At 37.8% G+C, this 27,883-nt stretch overlaps 3 protein-coding genes across 6 annotated transcripts in view; all 3 read right to left on the reverse strand.

Annotated features, from left to right (window-relative positions):
- The window catches only part of LOC144653084 (uncharacterized), a 46,235-nt gene extending 27,951 nt beyond the window's left edge, over positions 1-18,284 (reverse strand). The window contains exon 1 of one of the 2 annotated variants that reach the window (XM_078513012.1): positions 18,155-18,284. Coding sequence is in view for 1 of the 2 variants with exons in the window: in XM_078513019.1 (XP_078369145.1) it covers positions 18,009-18,079 (71 nt within the window). In the remaining variant the exon portion in view is untranslated. Of the gene's footprint in view, positions 1-18,008 lie in introns of both variants that reach the window. The other variant, XM_078513019.1, reaches the window with a different exon arrangement.
- LOC144653042 (tetratricopeptide repeat protein 28-like) lies at positions 1,748-27,329 on the reverse strand. The gene is made up of 2 exons (XM_078512958.1): positions 25,391-27,329; positions 1,748-2,658 (listed from the first exon to the last, which is right to left on the reverse strand). Exon 1 carries the CDS (start codon positions 27,312-27,314, stop codon positions 26,064-26,066), a length of 1,251 nt encoding a protein of 416 aa, XP_078369084.1. The 5' UTR covers positions 27,315-27,329; the 3' UTR covers positions 1,748-2,658; positions 25,391-26,063.
- Positions 3,129-27,883, reverse strand: part of LOC144652747 (tetratricopeptide repeat protein 28-like) — a 72,519-nt gene continuing 47,764 nt past the window's right edge. For 2 of the 3 annotated variants that reach the window (XM_078512816.1, XM_078512814.1), the window contains one exon: positions 3,129-6,112. In XM_078512816.1, the coding sequence (XP_078368942.1) occupies positions 3,331-6,093 (2,763 nt within the window). In that variant the 5' untranslated portion in view covers positions 6,094-6,112 and the 3' untranslated portion in view covers positions 3,129-3,330. Of the gene's footprint in view, positions 6,113-15,935; positions 16,011-16,584; positions 16,997-27,883 lie in introns of those variants that run through there. The other variant, XM_078512806.1, reaches the window with a different exon arrangement.

Here is a 27,883-nt window from a genome sequence, read left to right on the forward strand (position 1 = left end):
GTTCCAACAGTAGTTTATTGCTTCAAGGTTGTAATCAACGTTGTAATCATGGATGTAATCGAATCATGGATGTAATCGAAAAACTTCACAACTGTGGTTGCCTATATGCGATTTACTACGTAAGTTCACTATTCTCAAGATACGAAAGAGCAATCAGGGGCGGATCCAGGGGGGGGGGGGGTGGATTGGGTGGGTAGCCACCTCCCTTGATCTACCAGAAAAATGAAAATAAACACATTAAAATAGAAAATAAGGACAATGACACTGGGTAAGGTGAAAAAAGTGTTAATATTTTTAGCTAAAGTAAATTTGACGTATTTGTTAACATCCACCTTCCTTAGCCAGGCGGTCGTTAAAGTTAAGGACGGCCACTTTTCCGAAATAGGAGATTTTTGACAGCCTGTTTTACGAACGTCGGTGCTTAATGTAACAAAACATGTCTGTATAATTTAAAAAAATTACATTCCTTTAAGCTTTTAAGAGTTGTTTTAGCCTTGCATGATTTTCTTCTCCATGTTTATCTTTTTAGCGGGTTTTCTTACCGTATTCTTCACATCGAAGCGATTTCTCAAGCAAAGCCGCTGTTCTAAGAACATTGACTTACCAAAATGTCCCCAGACCACTTTGCCACGAGCTAAAAATTTCCACGCACGTGGGTGAGCAAAACAACGCATATCTGTTCTTTCGTGTAAGTTCGTGGTTTGTCAACTTCAAATTTCAATCACTGTTCATGAGAACTAGGGTTTCTGTCCCAAATATAACTCAAGGTAAGTTAAGGAAAGAATAGTTTTGCCAAATTATTAAGGAAAAACAGCGGTTATATAACTTAATTGAAAGATGTTTAAAGCTGCTCAGAATCGCGGAAATCATGTCCTAGAGGCTTCAACTTTTAAAAAATTTTCTGAGGGGGCATGCCCCCAGACCCCCCTAGGGGAAGGAGCCTACGGCCCCATGAAACATGGGTCTCAGGCCCGAAATAATTTGGACTCTCACTTTCAAAATCCTGTCAAAAAGCCTGATACCCCCTCCCCCCACCCCCATAAAAAACCTGGGGCTTAAACAAGATAGTAAACAAAAATATTGGTAAACAGCCACCCCCCTTGGAAAAATCCTGGATCCGCCCCTGGCAATTATGTAATGTTTAATAAATGAGCAGCAGTGTTTTATCAAGTTTAAAACACGAGGCGCAGCCGAGTGTTTTAGACTTGATAAAACACGAACTGCGAATTTATTGAACAGCTTAAAAATCTTCTGATGTAGATCAACTCATTCTTGCACTAATATTTAGATTTGGGGATATTTTGGCCTAGAAAATTGGACGTAAAGTTTAGTCGTGTCTTTATCAGATATAAAGACACTCATTAAACATTAATTTCTTTTGTATTTTCTTTATGAATTATTAATGAGTTTTTTAAGTAGTAGATAAAATATGAGCGGGAGATCTGTATGGGCGCTTACAATGGCGAGCCGACAGGCGAGCCATTGTAAACGGCCATACAGATCGGACGCGAATATTTTATTCTGCTTGTGAAATGAAAACAATAAATTGAATGCAAAGTATTGTTATGCGAATCAGTAGAGATCTGTATCAAGAATTAATGAATACTAATTAGCTGAGTTTGTATCAAAAGTTAATTCTATTGTTTGATTTGTATTGGGGTTTATAGTTGTGTACATGTGATCTGAACACTGTGCTGGGATTGGTTTGCACCCTCATGAATAATAAATGAATTTTACAATGTAGAGTAAAAATGCTTTTAAGACAGCGAAACCAGAATAAAAATTAAACTGAACTTGACTCAGCATCTTATTGTTACGAGGGCACGTACTTCTGGTGGCGAAAACTACTTCTAAAATTTCTCTAAATTAAAAAAAAATACCAAAACAATACAACTAGAGAATAACTTTAAAATTCCTAAGATGTTTACGAGTGGTTTGGCGCTAGAAAAGGTCTAGAACGCACGTACAACAAATTAAGTTACTTAAGGCTAATACACTAGAACACTCCTGTAAGCAAAGGTATTCAAACTAGAAACGCATCGAGTCAGCAAAACTATTAAACTTAGCGGCGAAATGCGATGGATTTACAACTTAACAACTTGTAATTAACACTATTGCATTAACTTGAGTGTAGTAAAACGAGATGATTCAGCAAATTTAAGATTCCTATTTAACTGAACGGAGAACGTGAGGTCGACAAGTAACATATTAAGTAACATATTAAGCCGAAAGCTAATTAAGGTTATTGCGCTGTATTGCATTGCGCATACTTACTGCGCAGAATTTTACGCGCAATTAGCGCGCGCACATAAACAGCTTAGTCCGCGAGAAAAATAAATCGTATTTTCTCGTAAACGAGTGTGGTGACCTTTCAATTTTTTCTCATATTTTGGGTGTAGCGATCAATTTCTTTCTGTAAAACGAAAACAGATCATCAATTCTTATGTTTGTAAAAAAAATATTATTGGAAATGTGTTCTTTGCCAGTGTGCGCAACAGAATTAAAAAGGAATTATATGGTATATACAAGGTCCTTGTGCTCCTAAACGAATATGGGGACCCGCCTTTATTTTTTAAAATTTAAGTCCCCTTAAGGTAATCAATCGGTAGTCAAAGTTTGGTTGAAACTATATGTTCAGTTCTATTTCGGGGCAATGACCTTAATTACATCATCATTCTAATAGATTTACGAATGCAAAAAAGAGGAACTAATAAGAATCCTATCATTATTTTCAGTCTGCGTCTTTCTAATAGGTCTATCGGATAAACAGTACTTAGCTAGTAGACTTATTGTTTTCAGCCAGTAAACTGCTGTTGGCTTTTAAAAAGGGTTTTTAAATACCTTATAAAAGGTTCAACATAGAAATCACTGACATACGGCAAATTCTCTGTAACTATTCCTTAAAACAGAATCAATAGATCTGCATCAACTATAATTGATTGCACATTTCTGTAAAAATATTAGTGTCAAACATGTGTAACATTCTACAAAAAAAACTAAGAGTAAAGTATCGTAAAAGGCTTTTTCTCACTAAATCTTCTAACTTTTTTTCTCAAACGAATGCTAAAGCATAAATCTGAAAATCAAACTATGCACTACAATGTCTACAAGGTATATTTACATTTTAGTTTTGGCGGAAAATTTTGACATTTATCGTTAAGCTTTTGCTATTTAAAGTTTCCGCTCTCGTTTTGTTTTCCTGTTTGGTACTAACGAGAAGCCAGGTGAAAAAGCCCAAAAACGGAGTCAACACCCCTGGATAAAAGTCCTATCATGTGAACCGCGTATACGTTTATCTGTCCTTTCTATGAGTTACAAATGCAAAATATTTTATTTTCCAAATTTAAATGTCACGTTATCTCCAATCAGCATAAACGGTGCCCACTCGGAAACCTTGGTAAAGCCGTTACCTCTCATCCACTTCATGGCCTCGTGAAGCGATTCGCTGGCGCTTTCCCCACGAACAAGGTGCTCATAGAAGCGACGCATCAGCTCCTTTGTCGCTCTGTCTTCTATGGCCCACAGAGCCACCAGTACTGAACGTGCACCGGATCCTAAGAATGCTCGAGCGATTCCAACCACTCCCTCGGCTCTAATCTGACCACACGCACTGTGACAACAGCTAAGTACCACCAGTTTAGCTCGTAATTGAACCTGCGAAATGTCAGACATTGTCAATAAGTAGTCGTCTTCTTGTGGAATCCTATTAGTGAGGCGTAGAGGGGAAAGGGCAATTTCTCCTCTTTCAGCATTTCCATGTGCAGCAAAATGTATCAGACTCACTGAATGTAACCTTTCAAGTACCGCCTGCTTGGTTGCGCATTGTCCTAACAAAGGCTGTACGCTCAGCATTTCTCCAATCATCTCTGCTTCCTTTCTTGCACAAGGCAGTGGTTTAAAATTCTGAACACGTCCCATGTAACGGACCCGGCCAACCACCGGATCACCCACTATAAGTGCACCAGTCTGACTGTGATAGTCTGCTGGACTGTCCTGAATGAGCTTGAGGGTCGACAATGAAGGAACGATGCGGATTCTGAAAGTCTCTGATAAATACTTCCCGCCTTCATCACTTAACGCTGCAAATGGAACTTTGTTCAATGACCGATCAGGAACAATGATGATTTCGGGCTCCTCAAGTAAGTCAGCCACAGGAGCAATGAGCATTCTGTAACACAAAGAATTGCTTGATTCGGGATTTTGACGTTCTCCATCGTCTTCCTCGACAAGTCGCAAAGCTGCTAGGCTCTCTTCTTGGAATGACTTAAGTTTTGGCTCAATGACATTTACAGATCGATCTTCGCAACTCTCCTCGGGTAAAATACCAAAGCTGCGGAAGTTTTTATCAAAAAATTCAGTCAAACTGCCAACTAATCCGGCACCAAAAATGTTTTCATTTACTGTTATTCTCCGATAACATATGACTCCACTTGTTTTGAGAATCCACAAAAACACATGTTGATCATGATAAAAAATGTACAGACAAATGCAGTTGCTTTCTCTCTTCATAATATTCTCAATGCCAATCCACGATTGTGGGTTAGCTGAGATTTCACTTTTAACAGAGTACTGAGTCGCCATCAAGTCTGCTAGGGCTCTCGCTCGTGCTAGCTCTTCGACATAAAGAGCATTGTTAGGGTTTCCAGAAAAACAAAAACATGCACAAAGAAACCTGAAGGATGAATTCTGGACGTCTGAAAAAGATATTTTAAATTGATCGTTGTCTTTCAGAAAACCGCGCAAATTCTCACTTTTGTTGATACTCAGAAGCAGATGGTTATGCGATTCCTTGATCTTCCTTTGGGAGAACTTCACCATTGCTAGGTAAGAAAGCCATTCAAACTCTTTGGCACAGTCTCCAATATCTTTACTAATTGAAAGTGCCTTCTCAAGATAACCTTCAGCAATGTCATGTTCACCTTGATAATGAAATAGGGCTCCTAAGTTTCCGTAATCTACTGCTTCTCCTTCTCTGTCTCCAATTTTAATATTGATTGCAAGTGCTTTCTTGAGACATTCTCTAGCTTTGTTATAATCACCGAGAGATCCAAACAAAACTCCTAAGTTTCCGTAATCTGCTGCTTTTCCTGATCTGTCACCAATTTCAAGTCTGATCGCAAGTGCTTTCTCATAATATTCTTTAGCTTTATCATATTCACCATGAGATTGAAAGACAGTTCCTAATCTTCCGTAATCTAATGCTTCTCCTGCTCTGTCGCCAATTTCAATTCTATTCGCAAGTGCTTTCTCGAGATATTCTCTAGCTTTGTCATATTCACCGAGAGATCCAAACAAAACTCCTAAGTTTCCGTAATCGGCTGCTTCTCCTTGTTTGTCGCCAATTTCAATTCTGATCGCAAGTGCTTTCTCATGATATTCTCTGGCTTTTTCATATTCGCCAACAGATTGAAACACAGTTCCTAAGTTTCCGTAATCTGTTGCTTCTCCTTCCTTGTCACCAACTCCAATTCTGATCGCAAGTGATTTCTTAAGATATTCTCTAGCTTTGCCATATTCACCAATAGATCGGAACACAGTTCCAAAGTTTCCGTAGCATGACCCTTCTTCTCGCCTGTCTCCAATTTCAATACTGATCGCAAGTGCTCTCCTAAGATTTTCTTTAGCTTTTACATATTGGCCAAGATAATAAGACATGATTCCGACTTTTTCATAAGCGACTGCTTCTCCTTGTTTGTCGCCAGTTTCTTTCATAATATTGATCGCTCTCTCACAAAGTTCTCTTGCCTCTGCATATTCACACCGCCGTTCATGTATAATGGCTAGTTCCATGGTAATAATCCCTTCTTCGGCTGTTTTACCACACTCGCGGTAAATGACAAGAAGTTCTTTGCCGTATCTTATTGCATTTGTGTAATCAGGAATAATAGAGTATGCCTTGAACATTCTCAGAGAGATAGCAGTGGTAAATAAATTGACAATTTGTTCCTCTTTTTTCAGTGCTTCATTACTTAGGAAAATCGAACATTCTTTGCATATCTCGATTGCTTTTAGAGCACGACCAGTGTTGAGAAGGAAATCAGCAACAAGTAGGACGATACAGATGGCTTGTGTAACATCTTCTATGTCATTCATGACGTCCTCTTCTATGGGCCTTGTAAAAAAAGGAAAAATCAAGTTTTAAAAGGAAAGTTTTTAAAGGAAAGTTCACTCGAGAATGGCCCTTTATTTTCTTTACGCCAATATAAAGGGCCTACAAAGATATGTTATTCACCAAAATTTTAGCCTCCAACGTGCGCTATAACCCTACGAAATCTTTCTCAAAACTCGATAACTGAACGCCGCCATCTTGGAGCTTGTAATATATGCGTGACATCAAAGAGCTCAGCATGAAGTTTTGCGGGAAAATTTAAATACTCGAAACTCCTTGTTTCTTCGTAGTGGCTTTTGTTTGTTTGTTTGTGCATCTCCATTTTGCTCAAACAGAGCTCCAAGAAATACAAAAAACAAGGAGTTTCGACTATTAAAATTTTCCCGCCAAACTTTAGGCTGAGCTCTTTGACGTCACGCATACATTACCATCTCCAAGATGGCGACGTTCAGTTGTCGATTTTTGGGAAAGATTTCGTAGGGTTATAGCGACCTTTGGAGGCTAAAATTTGGTCAATAACATATCTTTGTGTAAACTTTATTGGCGTTAAGAAAATAAATGGCCATTCTGTAGTGAACTTCTCCTTTAAAACAACAAGGTGCCTTTGTTTTATTTATGGGACGTTAGTATTTCAAATCTGCTCGTTGTTTATTTTCGTGTATCTAGACTAAACGGAATTCATACAGGACAGCGCATTATAAAAATGTGATTTGTAGAATTTATTAGTGAAAGAACAGAGACTGAGGATATAGCACTAACAAGAATTATTTAAGAAGAAAAATACTAGTAAGATCTTTGTTTTCGTTACAGTGAAACCTGTATTAAGCGGATCACATGAAGCAGATCTAGACAGCGGCGTCAGTAAGTCAGTAATTTCTGCAAATCAACTGGCCGCATATATAAAGCAAACTCCTCTATTCTGACGAGACACCTTCGAGGGTTCTGTAAGTGTTCCCTTTATAAAGGTTTCACTGTCCTTTCTGTAACTTTACATTAGATTATTCTAGCTGCAAACATCTTGTTGACAAAAACAAGTGTGCAAAGATGTGAAACTGACAAGTGACCATGTAGCTAGTGCACATGCGCAGTGTTCACAGCAAACAGCGAAATTTTGAGTACCCAGGAATTTTAGTGCTGATGTTTTCAAGTCAAGGAAGGAAAATGCACTTCTTTCTGGCACGTGTATAGACTTTTCATCAAAAAACATCAAGTAAAAAACAAGACAACTCGCATTAATATTAATCCGATTAATATTAATCCTAATTATTATTATAAACCATGTTTATGGATTATTATAATCCAGTAATAGATGTTTATAATCCAGTAATACATTATTATAATCTATTACTAAGGTTTGAGCCGTGCCTTAATCAAATAGGATTAATATTAATATTATGTAAGATTAATAAATCGGATTAATATAATCTTAATAGTAATCTAAACAATGTCAATCCTACATAGGATTCCTATTAATCCTATGTGGCATTAATATTATTCCTACCTAGGATTAATCTTCATTAATATTAATCCGGATTATATTATTAATAATAATCTAATCCTTCCAATTTTTTGCCGTGCCTTAATCTATTACTGGATTATTTAACAATTATTCCATGAGTCCGCGTTGGATACGAGGTGGTAAATAGCCAACGAGGCGCGAAGCGCCGAGTTGGCTATAACGACTCGTATCCAACAAGGGCGAATGGAATAATTGTTTTATTAAATTCTTCTCAAGTTCACTGAACTTGAAAATCGAATGGACATTTCATTTTGATGTAAACGAAGTGATAGTATGAGGAGGCGCGAAAATTTCTGGCGCGGTGTTCACTTCTTGAGTTGAATGAAACATACGAGGAAAGCGAGCAAGAGAGTTTTCTTCAGAAGATTTTCCTCAAACAATCCCCTCTAAAGTCGTCTAAATATCATGGAAATTGTGACAACAGTTAAGATTTACGAGAAGATCCGAAGCAAAACCTTTTCTGGAAACTACAAGTCTTGTGCAAGTCGAACGAGGCAAGTGTTTAATTTGTACTTCTTTACGGCTCCACGGCTGTCATCAAGACTGCTATATTATTTGAAGCGAAATTGAGCTCAAAGTGGAACAGGTTTACTAAAGTATGAAAGGCCAAAACCAAGATTGAAAGGTAACAAACTTTACTGAAGTGCTGAGCCTAGTTTTATGACGTACACTGAATGAAACTGTGTCAGTTTGCCGTTCTTTCGTAAATTATTTGCTGCTTTTATACTTTATTCACTCGCTCTTGCTGTGCGTTCAGTTTAAAAGTATTATTAATTACACTTTCGCATCTATCCTTTTGTTTTGCGTAGTTTAATTTACTATGGCATTTCTTTGGTTTTTGTAGGCACCGCTAATTATTTCTTGTTCATAAAGCTCGCCAAATTTGCTGTTCAAAACCATTTTGATGGAACTGTCGCTTCCCGCAGAAAAATTTTAGTTTGGCAACAGTAACGCAATCATTTTCCAAATAAGGTCAAACTAAGGTATACGAGCTGACAACCGGGATTGAGTGAACCAATCAGAATGCTAGAAATGCAATATCCGTGGCTGAAAATTTAATAAAATGATATATTACTGGATTATAATAATCTATTACTGGATTATAATAATCTATTACAGGATTATAATAACCCTATTATAATCTATTATTAACATAATCTGCAGATTAATATTAATCCGAGTTGTCCTGAAAAAAGGATAAAATGAGAACTTTACAACTTTACTCACTCGTGAGAGTGAAAGCATGCCAAGCACATTAGTTTTTTATGATTATTAACTAGTTTCTTTATATTCTCGGCTTATTTTGAAAATAAAAAGGCAACATAATAAGTAGCTACTGTATTGTGTTAAATTGGAAATGCAACACCTTAGGTGGAACCGAAACGATTCTAAAAAACGCGAAAGTAAGTTACAAGAACGCCCGTCATTAAAAGAGACCCCTTATAAATTCATCTTTTGCCGCGTTTTAACTGAAATTACTTTTTACGTTTGGGCTTCCGGATTGTGTTCGTTATAACGGGGACTTCGTTATATCGAGGTTCTGTTCCATACATTTTACTGTAACTTTGGCCGGGCTGAAGAATATCGTTCGTTATACCGAGGACTTCGCTATACAGAGGTTCGGTTAAATCGAGGTTCCACTGTACCGCAACAACGCAAAAAATCAAAGACAAGAATCAAAATAAAGGCGATCAACAAATCAAGTTAGCAGTGAGGTATTAACTCAGTGCCTATAAAATACTAATATCCGATACTAATAACTTTTATAAATCTGCAATTGCTTCATATTGTGTCCTTAAAAAGCGTATTTTGTTAAAACATACTGAATCAATCAAACCTGGCAGGACTGATATACAGCTATTTCGCCAGTTCAGATTTTGACACTTAAAAGAATATGATGACGATGTTTATGATGTTGTTAGAACCTTTATGTATCTTGCTCCTTCTTAACTAATTAAAATTTGCTGGTAGTAATATGTGTTGTTGCTTTTTTGAGCTCTGTTCGCTAGGACAAAAAACAAAACATTTTTCAATTTGGGATCTTTTGCCCAGCGGTGTGGCCGTTCCATTTGATAACAATCATTGAGATACAGTATAAACCCGCGAGTAAGAACCCATTGTTTTTCAAATAAGCCTAAACTGGTTCTTACATAAAGGGTTATTAACACAAATTTAGGCTAATTAGAAAAAGTTTCAATGATGTTATAGAGATTTTAATGGTATTCAGCCTTTTTCTGCACACCACATAGTGTTAATGTAAAAATGAAGCACTAATCATTCAGAACATAACATTTATATATACATGTACGTACAATAATGCCTTGTCCAAAAGTAGACATTGCAGGTCAATTTTAAAAATTAAGAACCTGTTTCCAAATTTTAGGCTAAATAGATTCTTATAAAATTGGTATCTAAATTGCAAATTTTGGCCTAACAGGTTGTTAAATGTTAGGTTCTTACTCGCGGGTTTTTACTGTATTACATTGCAAAAGCATACAAAGCATTATCCAAGCTAAGCATTAAATACTACTTATTAACCGAGAGTGAGGTCATTACAGGGAAATCTCAGACCGAGGCCGTGATGTATTGACCGAGCGACAGCGAGGTCAATACATGAAGGTCGAGGTCTGAGATTCCCCTGTAATGGCCGAACGGAGAAGGTTAATAAGTTATTTATTATATGGCCTTTAAGCACTATTCAAAAAAAGAGTATAATCAAGGGAAAAACACTGGAGGTAAAACTCGCTCTCTGTGGCTCTCTTCGTCGCTCATACTAAAGAAGTATCGGTATGCTTTTATTTTTCTTTCAGTTATTGAAAAGATAGTTATATTTTGTCGGCATTTTTTGTTGTTTTTTGCCCCCTCGCTGGTAGCTTTTACTCACAACTCAAAAAACCGTCGAGCCGAGAAAAAGTTTCATAATGCCCGGTCATTACAAGAAAATAATGCCCGCTCAGCAGCCAATCAGAGCGCGCGTACTATTGTAGACATATAATAATATACAATCTTCGTTCACTGTCCAAAATCCACGCGCGCAATTGGTTAAAATAGATCACGTGATTTTGCTTTACCTGTCGTCAGCAAACTCCGACAGTGCAGTATTGACAATAATGCACAAAAATCGTGAAAATGTCTTCAGCTTCTTCAAATTATCAACGATCCAATACCAAACAAAATCGAAGAGGATAACAACTTGAAGCGCTTTTATGTTCAAAGGTAAACTGCAGCTCAATAAATAGATTTTTGTGTGCGATTGACTTGCTTGTAGTTGCTTGATTGTGAAAGCCATCGACTCGCTTTGAACAAGCTTCTCGCTGACTGTTTCACTGCTGTTTTTATGAACGACCACAGCTGATGAACGACTTTACGAACCATTTTAAGCTTTATTTCTGTACGGGTTATGTGTGAATTTTATATTATTGATGTAATCCCATGTAATTATGTACTACTAGACTTCTTTAATACTTTTAAACATAAAGCTTATTGTTTGAAGTTCGTTAAGTCGATGATCGCTTGCAGTGTACTCAGATTGTATATTAAAAGGGTTAGAGTCTGTCCGTTCGTGTTTTGTTGACAAATACACGCACTTGCTGGCCTCACAATGAACTCGAAATGTTCAATACTGCACTCGGCTACGCCTCGTGCAGTATTGAACATTTCTCGTTCATTGTGCGGCCAGCGCGTGCGTGTATTTGTCAACAAAACACTCACAACAGTCTCTAACCCATAAATAGTGAGGGAGATCCCGCCACAGCCCGCACGGGGTACGAGTAAGAGGGCAGCCGCACTCAAAGCCAAAGCGCATTTGTAGTTTAGTCAAACATGTGTCTGAAGTGTGACTGTTATTTTAATATTGCTCTGTTCTTCAACAGCGTATGAAATGAAAATAACCACGAGCCTGATATTAATTAATTTGTGCTCACCACTGTTGCTAGATCAACAGAATGAAACCAAAATCAATATGCATCGACAAGAGGAACTGTTCCAATTATTATTCGACAAAAGTTACTCCAAGTAAGCGGGTTGTGCCTAAATAGGACCGCTCAGAGGGACAGCCGAGGAGTACTGGAGATGACTTTCCGACTCGGCTGGCTCTCGGAAATTTCTCGGTAAATCCAATATGGCGTCTCATTCTTGACTTGTTTTGTGGCTACAAACTCGCATTAAGGAGGAAGGAAGATAATACGAAGAAAAGTATGTTTTTTTTTAATATGCTAGGTTGGAAATCGGATTTCACGTGCACTTAGAGGCTCGTTTGAAAATCATTCGTTCTACCATATAGGAATCTATAGGAATGAGATCAGTTCGCGTGTAGGATAGAGCTAACTCAGTGTCCCTCTCACCGGTACTGTGTAAGAAGGTAGTACCGCTCAGAGGGTCGCACTTCATATATAAATATATTACCTCCGTAAAGTCTTGCTTGGATTTTTTTTAAACCATCACAGGCCTTGCTGTTTAGGTGTCCGCTAGATCAGATATTATTAGAACATTTTTGGATATAAAACTTATTTATTGTGTGGTTGTTCCTCTGACTGGTACTATGTAAGAAGGGGGTGTCTGGAAAACCCGAATAGCGAATAGCGAATAGTCGCGAATAGCGAATAGTACGAATAGTACAAATAGTCGCGAATAGTGACGAATAGTCGCGAATAGTGACGAATAGTCCTGAATAGTGACGAATAGTCGTCGAATAGTCGCGAATAGTGACGAATTAGAGACGTAGTTCCCTGTACCTCGCAACAACGTGACATTTTCCCGATAAAACAGTAAAACGGATGCTTGGTAGGAGAGAAGTTATAAATGATAAACAGAATTTCTTATCTTTTATACCGTTGAAAAAGCGTATTCGTTCGCTTATTATTGTGTTTTTTGTTTTCTTGCCGGTGATCGACAGCCCCAGGCAGAGTCCAGAAAAGAAAAGGGAATAAAGTTAATGCAAGCAAGCGTTGCGTGACGAGTCTAAACAACGGTTGCGAAAGAGACTGGCTTTGGCGTTGTTGTTTTTTTATAACACAATTTCTATTGTCTTTTCACATCGATAAACTAATAATTAAATTACAGAACACTTTTCTCTCATTTGTATTTTTATTGTTTTGCTGATAGAACGTGCCTTGGATCGCGATTCATGAGAATGAAGTGTGAGTAAATACAGTTTATGGTCGGTCGGTATTGAGATATAGGCTTAATTGATCAATAAAAGTATTCATATAGTTACATCTTGACTTGCACTCTCTGTTAGAGTGAGCGGACAAGCATATGATGTATTATTTGCTTGAACTTCTAGATTGCTCTGTGCATGTGGCGGTAAATTTTGTAGAAACCCTGCAGGCTTATTCACGGCAACTACTTTACGACTATTCGTCACTATTCGCGATAATTCAACGACTATTCGTCACTATTCTGTTTGTAAAACGGACCGTTTGTACACGCCTGTTTGTAAAACGCCTGTTTGTACGCCTGTTTGTAAAACGGACACGCCTGTTTGTAAAACGGACCGTTTCAAAAATTCTTTTATTATAGACAATAGTTTAAATTACATTGTATAGATCGTTTTTAATAGTTTTTAATATATTTTAATGTAAATAGCTTTTAATATTTTTAAAATCTTGTAATATATATAGTTTTTATTCATTTACACGTAATTCAGTCTAAGGACTGCCAAGTGTAAAAGTTTTTTAATAATAAACGATATTTCTTCTTCTATTCGTCACTATTCGCGACTATTCGTCACTATTCGCGACTATTCGTACTATTCGCTATTCGCTATTCGGGTTTTCCAGACACCCTGTAAGAAGGTAGTACCGCTCAGAAGGTCACACCTCATATACAAGTCTATGACCTCCATTAAGTCTACAGTCACATTGGCTTTTCTGTTTAGGTTTTTGCTACTTAAGATCAGAAAATCATAAGCGTGTCTGTTTTAAATTGTTGACTTGCCCCCCTAACTTGTACTATGTAAGAACATAAAACTGTTCAGAGTGTCACACCTCATATATATTAGTATATGACATATAGTTAAGTCTCCTCAGGATTGCTATTACACAGAAGATTGCTCTTATGAAATGTTTCCACTGTCAACTGTCATGTATAAGTTTCTTAGAGGCAATTTTGCATAAGTTGTCTCTTGATCTGTATTCCCAGGGCAGGGATGTTATTCTTAATTAAAAAAGATACCATCAGTAATTATAAATGGAAAGATTGTGTTTGTAGATTATTTAAATGTGTCGGCAATTGTGAATGGTTATTACCAGTAATACCTGAGCAAAGTTTGGAGTTGCTCCCCTGTTGGAATTTCTGACATAAATAAAATGAATAAAAAAACAACGACACTGACCTTTTGCCCCAAATCTTTTTAGTGTCCACTGGCCCTGCAACAAATTTGCTGATTGTGTCCTTTTCATATTAACTGATCACCCGATTCAGTTCTTCTTGGGGACTGGTCTGGTAAATATATATAATTCCCACAAGTAGCTTCGCCATGGGGGGGGGGGGGGTGGGAAGAAAAATCATTTGCCCCAAAGTGACTTAGATGGGGTCTATTATTGGCGACAAAATACACTGGTCAGAAAGACTGTAAGTCCCAAAAATGACTAAGATGGGTCTATAATTGGCCACAAAATAGACTATAATGGGGTAAGGGTTCTGATATGGTAGCCGCATAATTATACTGAGAAAAAATTGACCCAAGTAACTCCAGCTCCTCCATGGCCAGTTATATTTACTTGCACATAATTTGCCTTTTTTCTATTTATTTATAAATGTGTTTTATATGGTATCTTTGTATAAATCAATTGGTAGATTAATCCATCTGCACAATTAACACCTAGTAAAACGTAAAACAGGAAAATTGTTATCTGCAGTTATGGAAAGGATGCCTGGGCAAGTCCACTGAAACTTTATTTCACCACTTTTGAAGACATCAGCATGCTCTTCCCTCTCTCTCTCTCCTTACCTTCAAATATTTTATGCACCTACAGCCCCTCCTCCACCTTGACATTCCAATTTAACTTTGTATATTTAATTAATTGATTGGTTTTTGATAACAGCCCTCCTCCCCCCCCCCCCCCCCCCCTCAGCAATTTTCATTACTTTGTGGTGGAGGAGTATAGAGATTTTTTAAGGTAATATACTTGTCAGGGAACTGGGAAATTATAAAAATTATACCATGGAATAAGACAAATGACCAAAGTTTAATCTCTATATTTCTCTTTATATTTCAAAGCATATTTGTGTCATTTAACAGCCAATAGGCCATTTCCGAGTTACCTTTCGCCTCTGTTTTAAAATTCCAATCAAACTTTAAAGAGTTTATATACTTGTGAAGTGTAACCCTCTGAGCGGTATTACCTTCTTACATAGTACCGGTCAGAGGGACAACAACACAAATAAATTTTATATCCAAAAATGTTCTGATAATCTCTGATCTAGGAGACACCTAAACAGCAAAGCCTGTAATTGTTTAAAAAAATTCTACGCAAGACCTTAAGGAAGTTATAGACTTACATATGAAATGTGACCCTCTGAGCGGTACTACCTTCTTACATAGTACCGGTCAGAGGGACAACAACACAATAAATAAATTTTATATCCAAAAATGTTCTAATAATCTCTGATCTAGCAGACACCTAAACAGCAAGGCCTGTGATGGTTTAAAAAAAATTCAAGCAAGACTTTACGGAGGTAATATACTTATATATGAAGTGCGACCCTCTGAGCGGTACTACCTTTTTACATAGTACCGGTCAGAGGGACACTGAGTTAGCTCTATCCTACACGCGAACTGATCTCATTCCTATATAGTAGAACGAATGATTTTCAAACGAGCCTCTAAGTGCACGTGAAATCCGATTTCCAACCTAGCATATTTAAAAAAAAAACATACTTTTCTTCGTATTATCTTGCGAGTTTGTAGCCACAAAACAAGTCAAGAATGAGACGCCATATTGGATTTACCGAGAAATTTCCGAGAGCCAGCCGAGTCGGAAAGTCATCTCCAGTACTCCTCGGCTGTCCCTCTGAGCGGTCCTATTTAGGCACAACCGAGAGCCAGCCGAGTCGGAAAGTCATCTCCAGTACTCCTCGGCTGTCCCTCTGAGCGGTCCTATTTAGGCACAACCAAGTAAGCGTCCATTTCCGTGACCTGGTCTCGCGTGACTCACTGTTTGCGTTGAAACAAGAACAACGAAAAGCAGTCACGCGACTCGTGCAAATCCGTCGCGTTATGAAAGTTCTAAGTATATGCTTGGCTATACATGCACAGCTATCAGACACGAACATCTTACGGTTTGAAGTAAGATATAAACTTACCGTGTTCCGTTTTCTTATCTTCTGGTAAAGGTTAAAATAAAAATGATAAACTGATGTAATACTGAGGGACTTTCCCTGCAAGACAAACGCCAGACAAAGACAAAATTGAAATTGAAAAAGCTTGAAATACAACCATTAAATACAACCAAATTCAAATACTAGACAAAACAACCAATCGAATCCAAAGAAATACTTTCTACTAAAATGTTTTACATGCTTTTCTATCTCCATTCTTCGTTAAATAAAAACAGATCAGTCCAATACATTTCGGCGAACTTAGAAGTTATTTAGATTTTGTTGTCGACTTATAAATCGAATTTGCAACTCAGCTTCCTGTCAAAGAAAGATCGACGCGACTTGATCGGAAGACAAATAAGGCACCGAAAGAAGAACTGATTTTGCTCGGTCTGTTGAAATTCTTCCTTTTAATTTGATATCATGAAAGCTTTTGAAGTTACTCACTTCATAATGCATGAGATTGGTCATGATTTGATCGATTACATTTTTTTGTTCAATCAATCAATTGATCGTTTGCGATTGTATATTGCCTTGTTTTGTGAATGCCAGGACTATCACAATCGTACTTAATATATTCCAAAATGGTTAAGATAGAGGGCAAACAATACAAGTCAAGGTTAGTTGTACTTACCACGGCGAAGCTTGCTTTGGAGATTAAAGTGAAATTACGAAACACTCGGAGGGGTCTCGACACATTCCGAGAAAGGATACTTCTTATCATATTACATGTAACTCATGTATGTGACACAAGACTGGCGGGATCACGCGGGATCGCATCAAAATCAAGGCGGGATGCGGGATACGCGAAAGTTCAACGGCGGATATAGGATGAAAATACACCATTGGGAGCTGGATGAAGGCGGGATGCGGGATACGCGAAAGTTCAACGGCGGATATGTTTGAAAATACACCATTGGGAGCTGGATGAAGGCGGGATGCGGGATAAATCTGAAACTGATGGCGGGATGCGGAATAAAAAGGGGCAAAATAATTAAACGATGCGTTATTGGCGCCGATAATATGTTTATAGAGAAGCGCATTAGATAGGACTTAAGGGACTGTTCGTTATTTATTCCTAAGGGGAGGGAGCGGTGGTTAGAGTGGGAGGGGGGGGGGGATTTTAAAAATCAAAGAAAAGGGTTTTTTTTATTTTTTAAATAGAGTGGAAGCCGTTGTTTCAATAGTCTTAACAGTTGTGTAGCCGTTTTGCAGACATTTAGAAAGTTGATCTCTGTTTCTTAGATTGGAGGGGTAAAATTTTAATTTAAAATTTTCATTTACTACTCTCTCTTCTAACCACTGCAAAACCGTTTTTCAGCAGTTGCCTGTGGTTGCTTTCAGGCGCTTCCCCAACCTTCGCGTTTTATTGGTAAAGGCCAAACTCCCTTCTAATTTGACTTATCCGCATCCACAACTTCCATCCTGTTTTTTCGTTGTGGAAAGAACAGCGCCGCTTGTCCTTATATAACTGACGGACTAACTACCTATGCCTTCTTTTCTACTGGTGAAACGCGCCACATCCAATCTAACCTGACCTGTGACACTAAAAATCTCATTTACATGACTCAATGTAACCGCTGTAATTTACAATAAGAAGAAGAAACTGAACGACGTTTAAAAGACCGATTTAATGAACACCGCCGTACCATACATAACTTTAACAGTAAATCTAAACCCACTAGCCACCAGCCGCACAACATTTCATTTCCTCGCCTAACCACACTGCTAATGACATACAATTAATCCCCATCGAAAAACGAAAAAATCTTCTCCAACCGAGACTTAATCCGTACGTAAGGCCAGGGAAGCTTTTTCTAATTGAATCAATTATAACGGTCCTCGCAGAAGTTGCATTTCTTCGTAACACCAATTGCGGTTTCACCCTTGCAAACGCGCAAACATTTTGTCCCTTCTCCGGTGCCGGCTTTGGAAACGAATCATCGGATCATCGGATGTTCTGAAATTTGAGAACAAAAGAGTTTTAAATTTTACAATCGGGATTTAGCAGCGAGCAGTCTAAATTCCAAAAACATAGGATTATTTGAAGCCACTTACCTTACCAGACCAAAGAATACTGCTAATAGAAATATCGACAAGGCAGTCGAAGGTACTAGTTTGAAATTCATTAGTAATAAAGGTTTTCAAGTGCCAAGGAATAATAAAAATAAAACTTGAAGGAGCTTGGATTTGAGAAAAGAAACTTTTTTTGGAAGCTGTGAAATACTCCTTCTTTAAACAATAGCTGACAAAAGTCTTACAAACTGTCCGAAATGTGGTGGCTCTTTTTCAAGAGATATCTCAGGATTATTCAATCATTGCGCACTTGAATGGTAATAAGAGTACGATAATCATATATCTCGGCCGGATATTATGAACAATACCGGGAAGCCTTATCTAAACATTTGTAATACGCTAAACAAATCATAAGAGATCTCTTGTGGGATAAATCATGATATAGGCCATCAAGGTGATTTAATTTTTAGACATCTCACTTTAAGTTTTCTTCACTAATAATTGTTACCACTTTTTCCAACATCATCGCAGGGGTTATACGAAAAAACACCTTTTAAAACGCAGCCTGAAAAAATAGCCTTCTAGATCCTTCCTTTGAATCGATTTCAGTATTTCTGCGTTAATTAACGCCTTCCGTTTACTGGTTTATCTCGAGTTTTGACATTAACGAACAAATTGTGGGATAGAAATCAAACAAGCAATCCAAACTAGTTATAGCGGAGCTCCTAAGCGTAGCACCATAACCATGAAAGAAGGAAAACTATCGAAATGAGTTTTCATGGTCAACATGGATAGCGGCATGGTTCGCGGGCGCGTACGGCGTACATACGGAGTCGCGCAACATGGCGGCCATAGTTTGATGGTAGAAAGACTGGAAGCAAGAATGCCGTATAAAGACGGCCGTATAAAGGCGGCCTTTAAAATTTAAAGAGGTTTGAAAAGAAAACAAGAAGCAATGAAACAAAATGTGGCTGAAAATTACGTGTAGAAAGTAATTGACCGCCAAAGAAGTGGACATTGAGAGCCATAATCGATCGATGACTTTCGTGTCTATCTGTAAAGCCAGCATCGTACATGAAGGAGCATTCGAAAGCTAAATCGGGTTGATATAATAAACAAACCATTTTATTGCTACTGGGTAAAAAAAAGAAAAAAAAAATGGACCCTCTGGGATTTGAACTCACGACCTCCCGATCTGCAGACTGGCACCTTACCGATTGAGCTAATCAAATGTAATAGATATTGTGGAGTCTACTAAACTGCTGCGAAACTATAACAGGATCGCGAAACTATTTTCTATTGCTAGAAAGCAGATAATTTACTGTACTCTAAAGTAATTTTTCGTGCCATGAGTAATGAGTTTGCCCCGCTTTAAGATTATTATTTTTGTCGTACTGCTGACATTCAGTTTAACCGTGAGCTATTTAAATTTGTCTTGCACCTATAAACCGCCATAAACATTAGTACTTTGGCCGCTTATTCACTAGAATGAAAACATTGTAAACTCCAGTGAAAATTAAATAAATGGGGAGCTCCGCTTTTAGGCGTGCCTCGATCTATAATATTATATTAATTCTTTAGTTAACGAGCAGTGATTTATATTTATGAGTTAGGAATTTGAGTTCACGCGCGAGAAATGAAAAGAATCTAGGCCAGTATTTAACTTCCTTGTTAAAACGAGAAAGATTTATATTCAAGTTAGTGTTAAAATGTTTTGGTGAAAAAAAGAACATTTCAATTTGAATTTATCTTGCAGCTGTTGGTTGCTAAATAGATGGAATTGATAAATCAGTGTGTTTGAAAATTACCGTGCACCCGGTTTGGGCGCAAATCGTGATAACAACCGATTTCTTAGGTAGGAATAATTCCGGTATAAGTAGTCTTTCCGTATCTCTTGTAAAAGTAGAAATTTACAATATTTAAGACGCCTGGAACATAAAAATTATATCAAACGATCAAACGTTCTTTTAGACAAATTCATAATTATTTCGTAAGGTCTTTTTTAATTGCGTGGAGGAGGAGGGGGAGTAGAGGGTGGGGGATAATTGGCAAGATGACGGGCATTTGCAATGTCAGTAAAGCATAAGTCAAATCAAAGTAAATGTTATATTTTTTTGGCAAAAAAGAACATTCTTATTTGAATTAATTATTCTGATTGGAATTTATTTTTGCAGCTGTTGGTTTCTAAATAGATTGAATTGATAAATCAGTGTGTTAGGAAACTATTGTGCACCCCGCCTAGGTAAACTGTGAAAACAACTGATTATTTGGGTATTTTAGTCATGGTAACCAGGCGTTACTCTGGTATATGATAGTATTTATTTTGTGGGAACAATTCCGACATGAAAGTCTTATTTTCCGTTATCGGGTTTTTTTTATTGTTATTGTGTTTTTAGGCAAATTTATAATTGTATCATGAAGCTTTTGTTTTATTTGCGTTGAGGACGATGATGGGGAGTAGAGGGTGGGGATAAATTGACAAATTTGTTCAATGCATACACATGATCATAAGCATATGTGATGTTTTCAGTAAAGCATAATTTGCCTTCCGGACGTTCGCTTAGTGAACAAGACGCTTAAAGCTTAATGCTTAAAACCGGGCGGTTAATGTTTAACTACTTGATTAGGCAAGTACAGCAAAAACTTTTAAAATACCATTTAATTTATATTGAGTAACACGCAAGTCTGTAGAAGGTTTTACCCATATACGACCGCTCTCATGTGGCTTTGATAGCTCAGTGGTAGAGCATTGCACTGGCAACGCAAAGGTCGTGGGTTCGACTCCCGCTCAGAGCCTGAAAATTTTTTTCAGGTTTTCAGTAGGTATTGAAAACGTTTTGTGTACAATCTTGAATAAATGAACTCAAACCAGTTAAATGGCAGTACAAATGATCTCCGAACAAAACAAACAAACAATTAGAAATATTTCGTTAAAAACTAAGAAGCGTTTTTAAACATTTTTAAAAATGTATCACACCAAAAAAAATGGGAATAAGAACAAGATAAGAAAGCTTTTTAGCTTTCAAACATGCAAGCTCTTTACGTCAATTTTGGGAAGCAGTCACGCAAACGCGAGTTCTTGATTGCGTGATTCATTACTCCATCGCCGTTCGGTTCCGACTGAAACTCAAAACCTTTGAATGAAAAACAAAAAATATATATTTTATATTTCTCGCTTAAAAGAGCGGAGTAACCAGAAAATTACAGTATTGGCTCCTGCTGGAATAAAACGAGTCACATAAGTAATAAAAAAACGAATAAAACGAGTCAAATATCAAGAATAACAGAAATACGTCTAAACAAAATTACAAAAGAAAATAAAAAGACTAAAAAAGGGCATGCATTAGATCACACGTATTAGATAACAGATGCTGTTAAAAATCCCAACTAAATGAGAAAACAAGATTCAAGATGAGGCGAAGAAACATTTGAATTGCATTAAAATTTTTGAGTCCTTAAAAGCCGTGAGAATGGCATGCCGTGATAAAATTTAATTTTAAAATTATACGCGCCAAAGGGCAAGTTTTCATTTTTGCCGTCTATTATTTCACATGATGGCTTTACCGATTTAAATTCCATTCTAGTTTGAAAAAATTATTATATTATTACTTTGCACTTCTATTTTGTTTTCCGAGTTCTTGAAAAGTGTGCAAGTAAAGTTTTTACATCAAGAACAAAATAAGGTTCTTTTGTTGTGTAAACATTCAATTCGTCTGTGACACACGACTTTGTCGGCCCAACTGTACACGGATGGAAATGGACAAAATGGACACAATTCTTGCTAAATGAAAAACATCTTCAAAGTAGAGTCTGGAGCCGTTTTTAAATGCAGGAGGTTGCTGCAAAAACATTGCGTGACTTCGACCTGTCGAAACAATCACCGGTTTCGGACTCCAGTACTCGCTTGAGTCGAACGCTTGAATAAAAACACAAAAATATATCTTTCACGTTTAACAGAAATCGGGGTATAAGATAAAATTTTAATTTCTCCTGCTGAGTAAATATCAAAAGTGCGGGATCTGAATCCTGGCCAAGAAAGCGGCCGAGTGAACTACTACGGCAAATAAAGCAAATATGTGTATCAAAAACATCACACGGTGCCTCAATTCTATAAATAGATGCCGTGTTCGTTTCAAAAGCCTAAAAAAGGCAACTAATACAAACGTGAAAAAATAAAGAAACATGAAAAACGTTTTTGATGAATTTTTATTCAAGATGGGGTCAAGTAACATTTTAAAAGGCAAAAAGATTTAGAAAATTTTAAAACCGTGAAATTTTGCATGCCGTGGGAGAATTTAATTACATGTATTAAATTACCCGCGACAAGATTTCATTTTCATTTTGCAGACCATTTGTTTTACTTGCTGGCTTTACGGATCCCTTCACAAATACCATGATAGTTCGTAGAAATACTATACATTACCATTTTGTTTCCTGAAGTCTTGGGAAGTGTGTAAGTAAAGCTTTTACATTAAGAACCAAAATAAGATTATTTTGCTGTGCAAACATTCAATCGTCTCTGATACGCGACTTTGCTAGCTCAACTGTGCACGGATGAAAATGGACATAATTCTTCCTATAAGCATCTTCAAAGTATTCCGGCTCAAAAATGCTCTGGCTACCAGCCGTTTTTTTAAAAAGCAGTTATGCGTAAAGCTTGCTACAAAAACATTGCGTGACTGACGTAGCAGTTTGGAGCTGTCAAAACAATAAGCGGTTTCGCAATCCAAACGCTTGAATAACAAAAAAATATATATTTCACGCTTAACGGAAATCAGGGTTTTAGATAAAATTTAAAATAGAAGAGTGATTTAATAGCCGGGTTTAATAGCTCCTGCCGAATAAATATCAAAAGTGCGTGATTTGAACCCTGGCCAAGGAAGCGGCCGAGCGGGTCTGGAATGATTTACCGACACGACAACAAAATTCCGGGCGATTTATGAACCGGGCCGGCCCAGTCCCCGCCCGGTTAATAAATGGCACACAATGCATGCAGAAGCGATGACGTTTTACAAACGGTCTGAAATATTTTCAGGAAATTTGTCAAAAATTAACGTAAATAAAAGTTCAGTGGAACCCCGCTTTACGGCACCCACTTAATGCGGACAGATTTGTTCGTCCATACATTTCTCTAACATTAACCTACTTAATAGGAACATCCGTTGATAACGGACAACGGAAATTTATTTGTTACCCAAGTAAGACGCTCTCGTACCAAGATAGCCTCGCTTTACGGACACTTTCTACCAGCTATACATTTTATTCTAGCTTCGTTACCTTGTAGCGTGACATCTAATCTACGATATACGATACATGTCGCGACCGGCCGCACATGCAAGGGCAAGTGCTGTCTCTCGGCTGACCGGACCACACAGGCCCATTTTAAAAACTCTATTAAGAAATTTCGAGCGACTACGTGGCGCATGAACAGTGATTTGAAATGATGATTTAAAATAGTTAACACGGCGCCAGATAGAAAAAATATGTTCCATACGTTTCGGGTTACTGCCCCTTCTTCAGTGGAAAAAATTAAGTGTCAGTGGCTAGTGGTGGATATTTACCCTGCCGCTTCGCGGCTCGGTAAATATCCACCACTAGCCGCCTCCACTTCGGTGAATAGTTGTTAAGTGTTCTTCGCGGAGATTTCCTGTTGCGCTAAACTTTATCTTTGTTCTTCCTGTTCTTAGTTCCCAGTTCTATTCCGTCTTTCGATCGGAACAAAACCGGTCAAAGGGGTCCGACATAAGGCGTTGACTACGTCATCGCTTAAAAATGGTTTGGGGCTTGGGAAAATCGAGCTTTATCCATTATTTACACTGCTCTTCAGTAAACTAACCGAACGCCTGGTCCAGTTCATGACCCGAATTGTGGTCAGAACGGGATGATGAAGTCGGGCCTGTTGTAAACCGACACGCTTTCCACCTATTTGTGCCTGTAACATGTCCAATTCTAACGAAGCCTATAAAAGTAGCAGATCTTTGAAACACGCAATAATATCAGTTCTTTTCTTATTATCCAACCAAAGCTAGCCCGAGCTCGCCTTTATTCAATTCAGTTTATTTAGGAACACAGCTAAGAAAATCAATACATAAACCGAACAACAGCTAGAAAGAACTCACAACGTTGTTTGTTGGGAGAAGGGTTGAATTCTGTAACGGTAAGTGTTACTTAATGGGTATACGGGGAACAGGCGAACACTGAACTTGTGAAAACGAGACAACTGCGACGATACTTGTACGTGTGGGTCTTAGACTCAAACGGGGCACTCGCTTGCAAGGACGAGGAATAACACTCTTGGGTACCAGGATCTAACCACGAACTGAACGGACAGCAACAGCAACAACTCAGCTTGGTTCCAACAGTAGTGTATTGCTTCAAGGTTGTATTCAACGATGTAATCATGGATGTAATCGAAAACAATTTACAAGTGTGGTTGCTTATATGCGATTTGCTACGTGCGTCTATTAACAATGGAACATAATAAGTGCGCTATCCTAAAGATACAAAAGAACAATTCTTGTAGGCAACGAAACCAGAATGAAAATTACAACTTGACTCAGCATCTTATTGTTACAAGAGCACGTACTTCTGGTGGCGAAAACTACTTCTTAAATTTCTCTTAATTAAAAAAACTACTAAAACAATATAACTAGAGAATAACTTCAAAATTCTTAAAATACTCACGAGCGGTTTATGCCGCTAGAAAAGGTCTAGAACGCACGTACAACAAATTAAGTTACTTAAGGTTAATACACTAGAACACTTCTGTAAGCAAAAGTATTCAAACTAGTAACGCATCGAGTGAGCAAAACTATTAAACTTAGCGGCAAAATGCGATGGATTTACAACTAAACAACTTATAATTAACTCTATTGCATTAACTTGAGTGTAGTAAAACGAGATGATTCAGCAAATTTAAGATTCCTATTTAACTGAACGGAGAACGGTGAGGTCGACAAGTAACATATTAAGCCGAAAGCTAATTAAGGTCATTGCCCTGTATTGCATTGCGCATCCTTACTGCGCAGAATTTTACGCGCAATTAGCGCGCGCACATAAACAGCTTAGTCCGCGAGAAAAATAAATCGTGTTTTTTCGTAAACAAGTATGGCGACCTTTCAATTTTTTCTCATATTTTAGGTGTAGTGGTCAATTTCTTTCTGTAAAACGAGAACAGATCATCAATTCCTAAGTTTCAAAAAAAATATATTACTGGAAATGTGTTCTTTGCCAATGTTCCGAAGAGAACAAAAAAGGAATTATGCGGTATATACAAGGTCCTTGTGCTCCTAAACGAATATGATGACCCGAGTTTTTTATTTCAAAATTTACGTCCCCTTAAGGTCATCAATCGGCCGCGCGCGCGGTAGTCAAAGTTTGCAATTTGTTAAAACTATATGTTCAGTTCTTTTCGGGACAATGACCTTAATTACATCATCATTCTAATAGATTTTCGAATACAAAAGTAAGGACCTAATAAGGAAACTTCCATTATTTTCAGCATGCGTCTTCACAATATCGGATAAACAGTACTTAGAAGTCGAAGACTTATTTTTTTCAGCTAATAAGCTGCTGATAGCTATTTAAAAGGGTTATCTAGTTTTAAATACTATAAAAGGTTCAACATAGAAATCACTGAAATACGGCAATTTCTCTGTAACTATTCCTTAAACCAGAATCAATGTATTTATAAATGATTGCAAAGTTCTATAAAAATATTGTCATACGTGCACTTGTGAAACATTATACAATTAAAACTATGACTAAAGTAGAGTAAACTTTAAGGCTTTTTCTCGCCAAAATTGTCTAACTTTTTTTCTCAAACGAATGCTAAAGCATAAATTTTACAATCAAACTATGCACTACAATGTCTACAAGGTATATTTACTTTTTAGTTTTGGGGGAAAATTTTGACATTTATCGATAAGCTTTTGTTATTTAAAGTTTCCGCTCTCGTTTTGTTTTCCTGTTTGGTACTAACGAGAAGCCAGGCGCAAAAGCCCAAAAACGGAGTCAACGCCCCTGGATAAAAGTCCTATCATGTGACCCGTGAAACGTTTATCTGTCCTTTCTATGAGTTACTAATGACACAATGTTTTATTTCCCAAACTTAAATGTCACGTTATCTCCAATCAGCATAAACGGTGCCCACTCGGAAACCTTGGCAAAGCCGTTACCTCTCATCCACTTCATGGCCTCGTGAAGAGATTCACTGGCACTGTCTCCACGAGCAAGATGCTCATAGAAGCGCCGCATCAGCTGCTCCGTAGCTCTGTCTTCTATGGCCCACAGTGCCACCAGTACTGAACGTGCACCGGATCCTAAGAATGCTCGAGCGATTCCAACCACTCCCTCGACTCGGATCTGTCCACATCCACTGTGACAACAGCTAAGTACCACTAGCTTAACTCGCAGTCGAAATTGCGAAATGTCAGACATTGTCATTAAGTAGTCTTCTTCTTGTGGAATACTATTAGTAAGGCGTAGAGGGGAAAGAGCAATTTCTCCTCTTTCAGCATTTCCATGTGCAGCAAAATGTATCAGACTCACTGAATGTAACCTTTCAAGTACCGCCTGCTTGGTTGCACACTCTCCTAACAAAGGCTGTACGCTCAGCAATTCTCCAATCATCTCTGCTTCCTTTCTTGCACAAGGCAATGGTTTAAAGTTCTCAACACGTCCCATGTAACGCACCCGGCCAACCACAGGATCGCCCACTATCAGCGCACCAGTCTGACTGTGATAGTCTGCTGGACTGTCCTGAATGAGCTTGAGAGTTGACAATGAAGGAACGATGCGAATCCTGAAAGTCTCTGATAAATACTTCCCGCCTTCATCATTTAACGCCGCAAATGGAACTTGGTTCAAGTACCGATCAGGAACAATGATGATTTCAGGCTCATCAAGTAAGTCAGCCACAGGAGCGATGAGCATTCTGTAACACAATGAAAGGCTTGATTCGGAATTTTGAATTTCTTCATCGTCTTCCTCTACAAGTCGCAAAGCTGCTAGGCTCTCTTCTTGAAACGATTTTAGTTTTGGCTCAATGAAATTTAAAGATCGATCTTCGCAAATCTCCTCTGGTAAAATACCAAAGCTGCGGAAGCTATTATCAAACAAGTCGTTCAAATCGCCAACTAATCCGGCACCATCAATTTCTTCAATTACTTTAATTCTTCGAAAATGATTGACTCCACTTGTTTTTAGAATCCACAAATAAACACGTTGACCAAGATAAGAAATGTACAGACAAACGCAGCTGCTTTCTTTCTTCATAATATTCTCAATGCGGCCAATCCACGATTGTGGATTAGCTAAGTCACTTTTAATAGAGTACTGAGACTCCATTAAGTCAGCTAGGGCTCTCGCTCGTGGTAGCTCTTCGACATAAAGAGCATTGTTAGGGTTTCCAGTAAGACAAAAAAAAGCACTAAGAATTCTGTAGGGAGAATTCTGATCGTCTGAAATGGATATTTTAAATTGATCGTTGGCTTTTAAAAGATCGCGCAACTTTTCACTTCTGTCAATACTCAGTAGCAGATGGTTAAGCGATTCCTCGATCTTCCCTTGGCAGAACTTCACCATTGCTAGCCTACAAAGAACATTAACCTCATCGAGACAGTTTCCAATATTTCTACTTATTGAAAGTGCCTTCTCAAAATAACCTTCAGCCATGAGGTTTTCACCAAGACATTGAAACACAATTCCTAAGTGTCCGTAATCTGCTGCTTCTCCTCGTTTGTCACCAATTTCAATTCTGATCGCAAGTGCTTTCTCGTGATATTCTTTAGCTTTGTCATATTCACCAAGAGATCGAAACACAGTTCCTAAGTTTCCGTAGCATGATGCTTTTCCTGCTTTGTCACCAATCTCAATTCCGATTGCAAGTGCTTTCTCATGATATTCTTTGGCTTTGT

Source organism: Oculina patagonica, chromosome 1, assembly GCF_052425735.1.
Source record: "Oculina patagonica isolate OP01 chromosome 1, crgOcupat, whole genome shotgun sequence".
Taxonomy (NCBI): Eukaryota; Metazoa; Cnidaria; class Anthozoa; order Scleractinia; family Oculinidae; genus Oculina; species Oculina patagonica.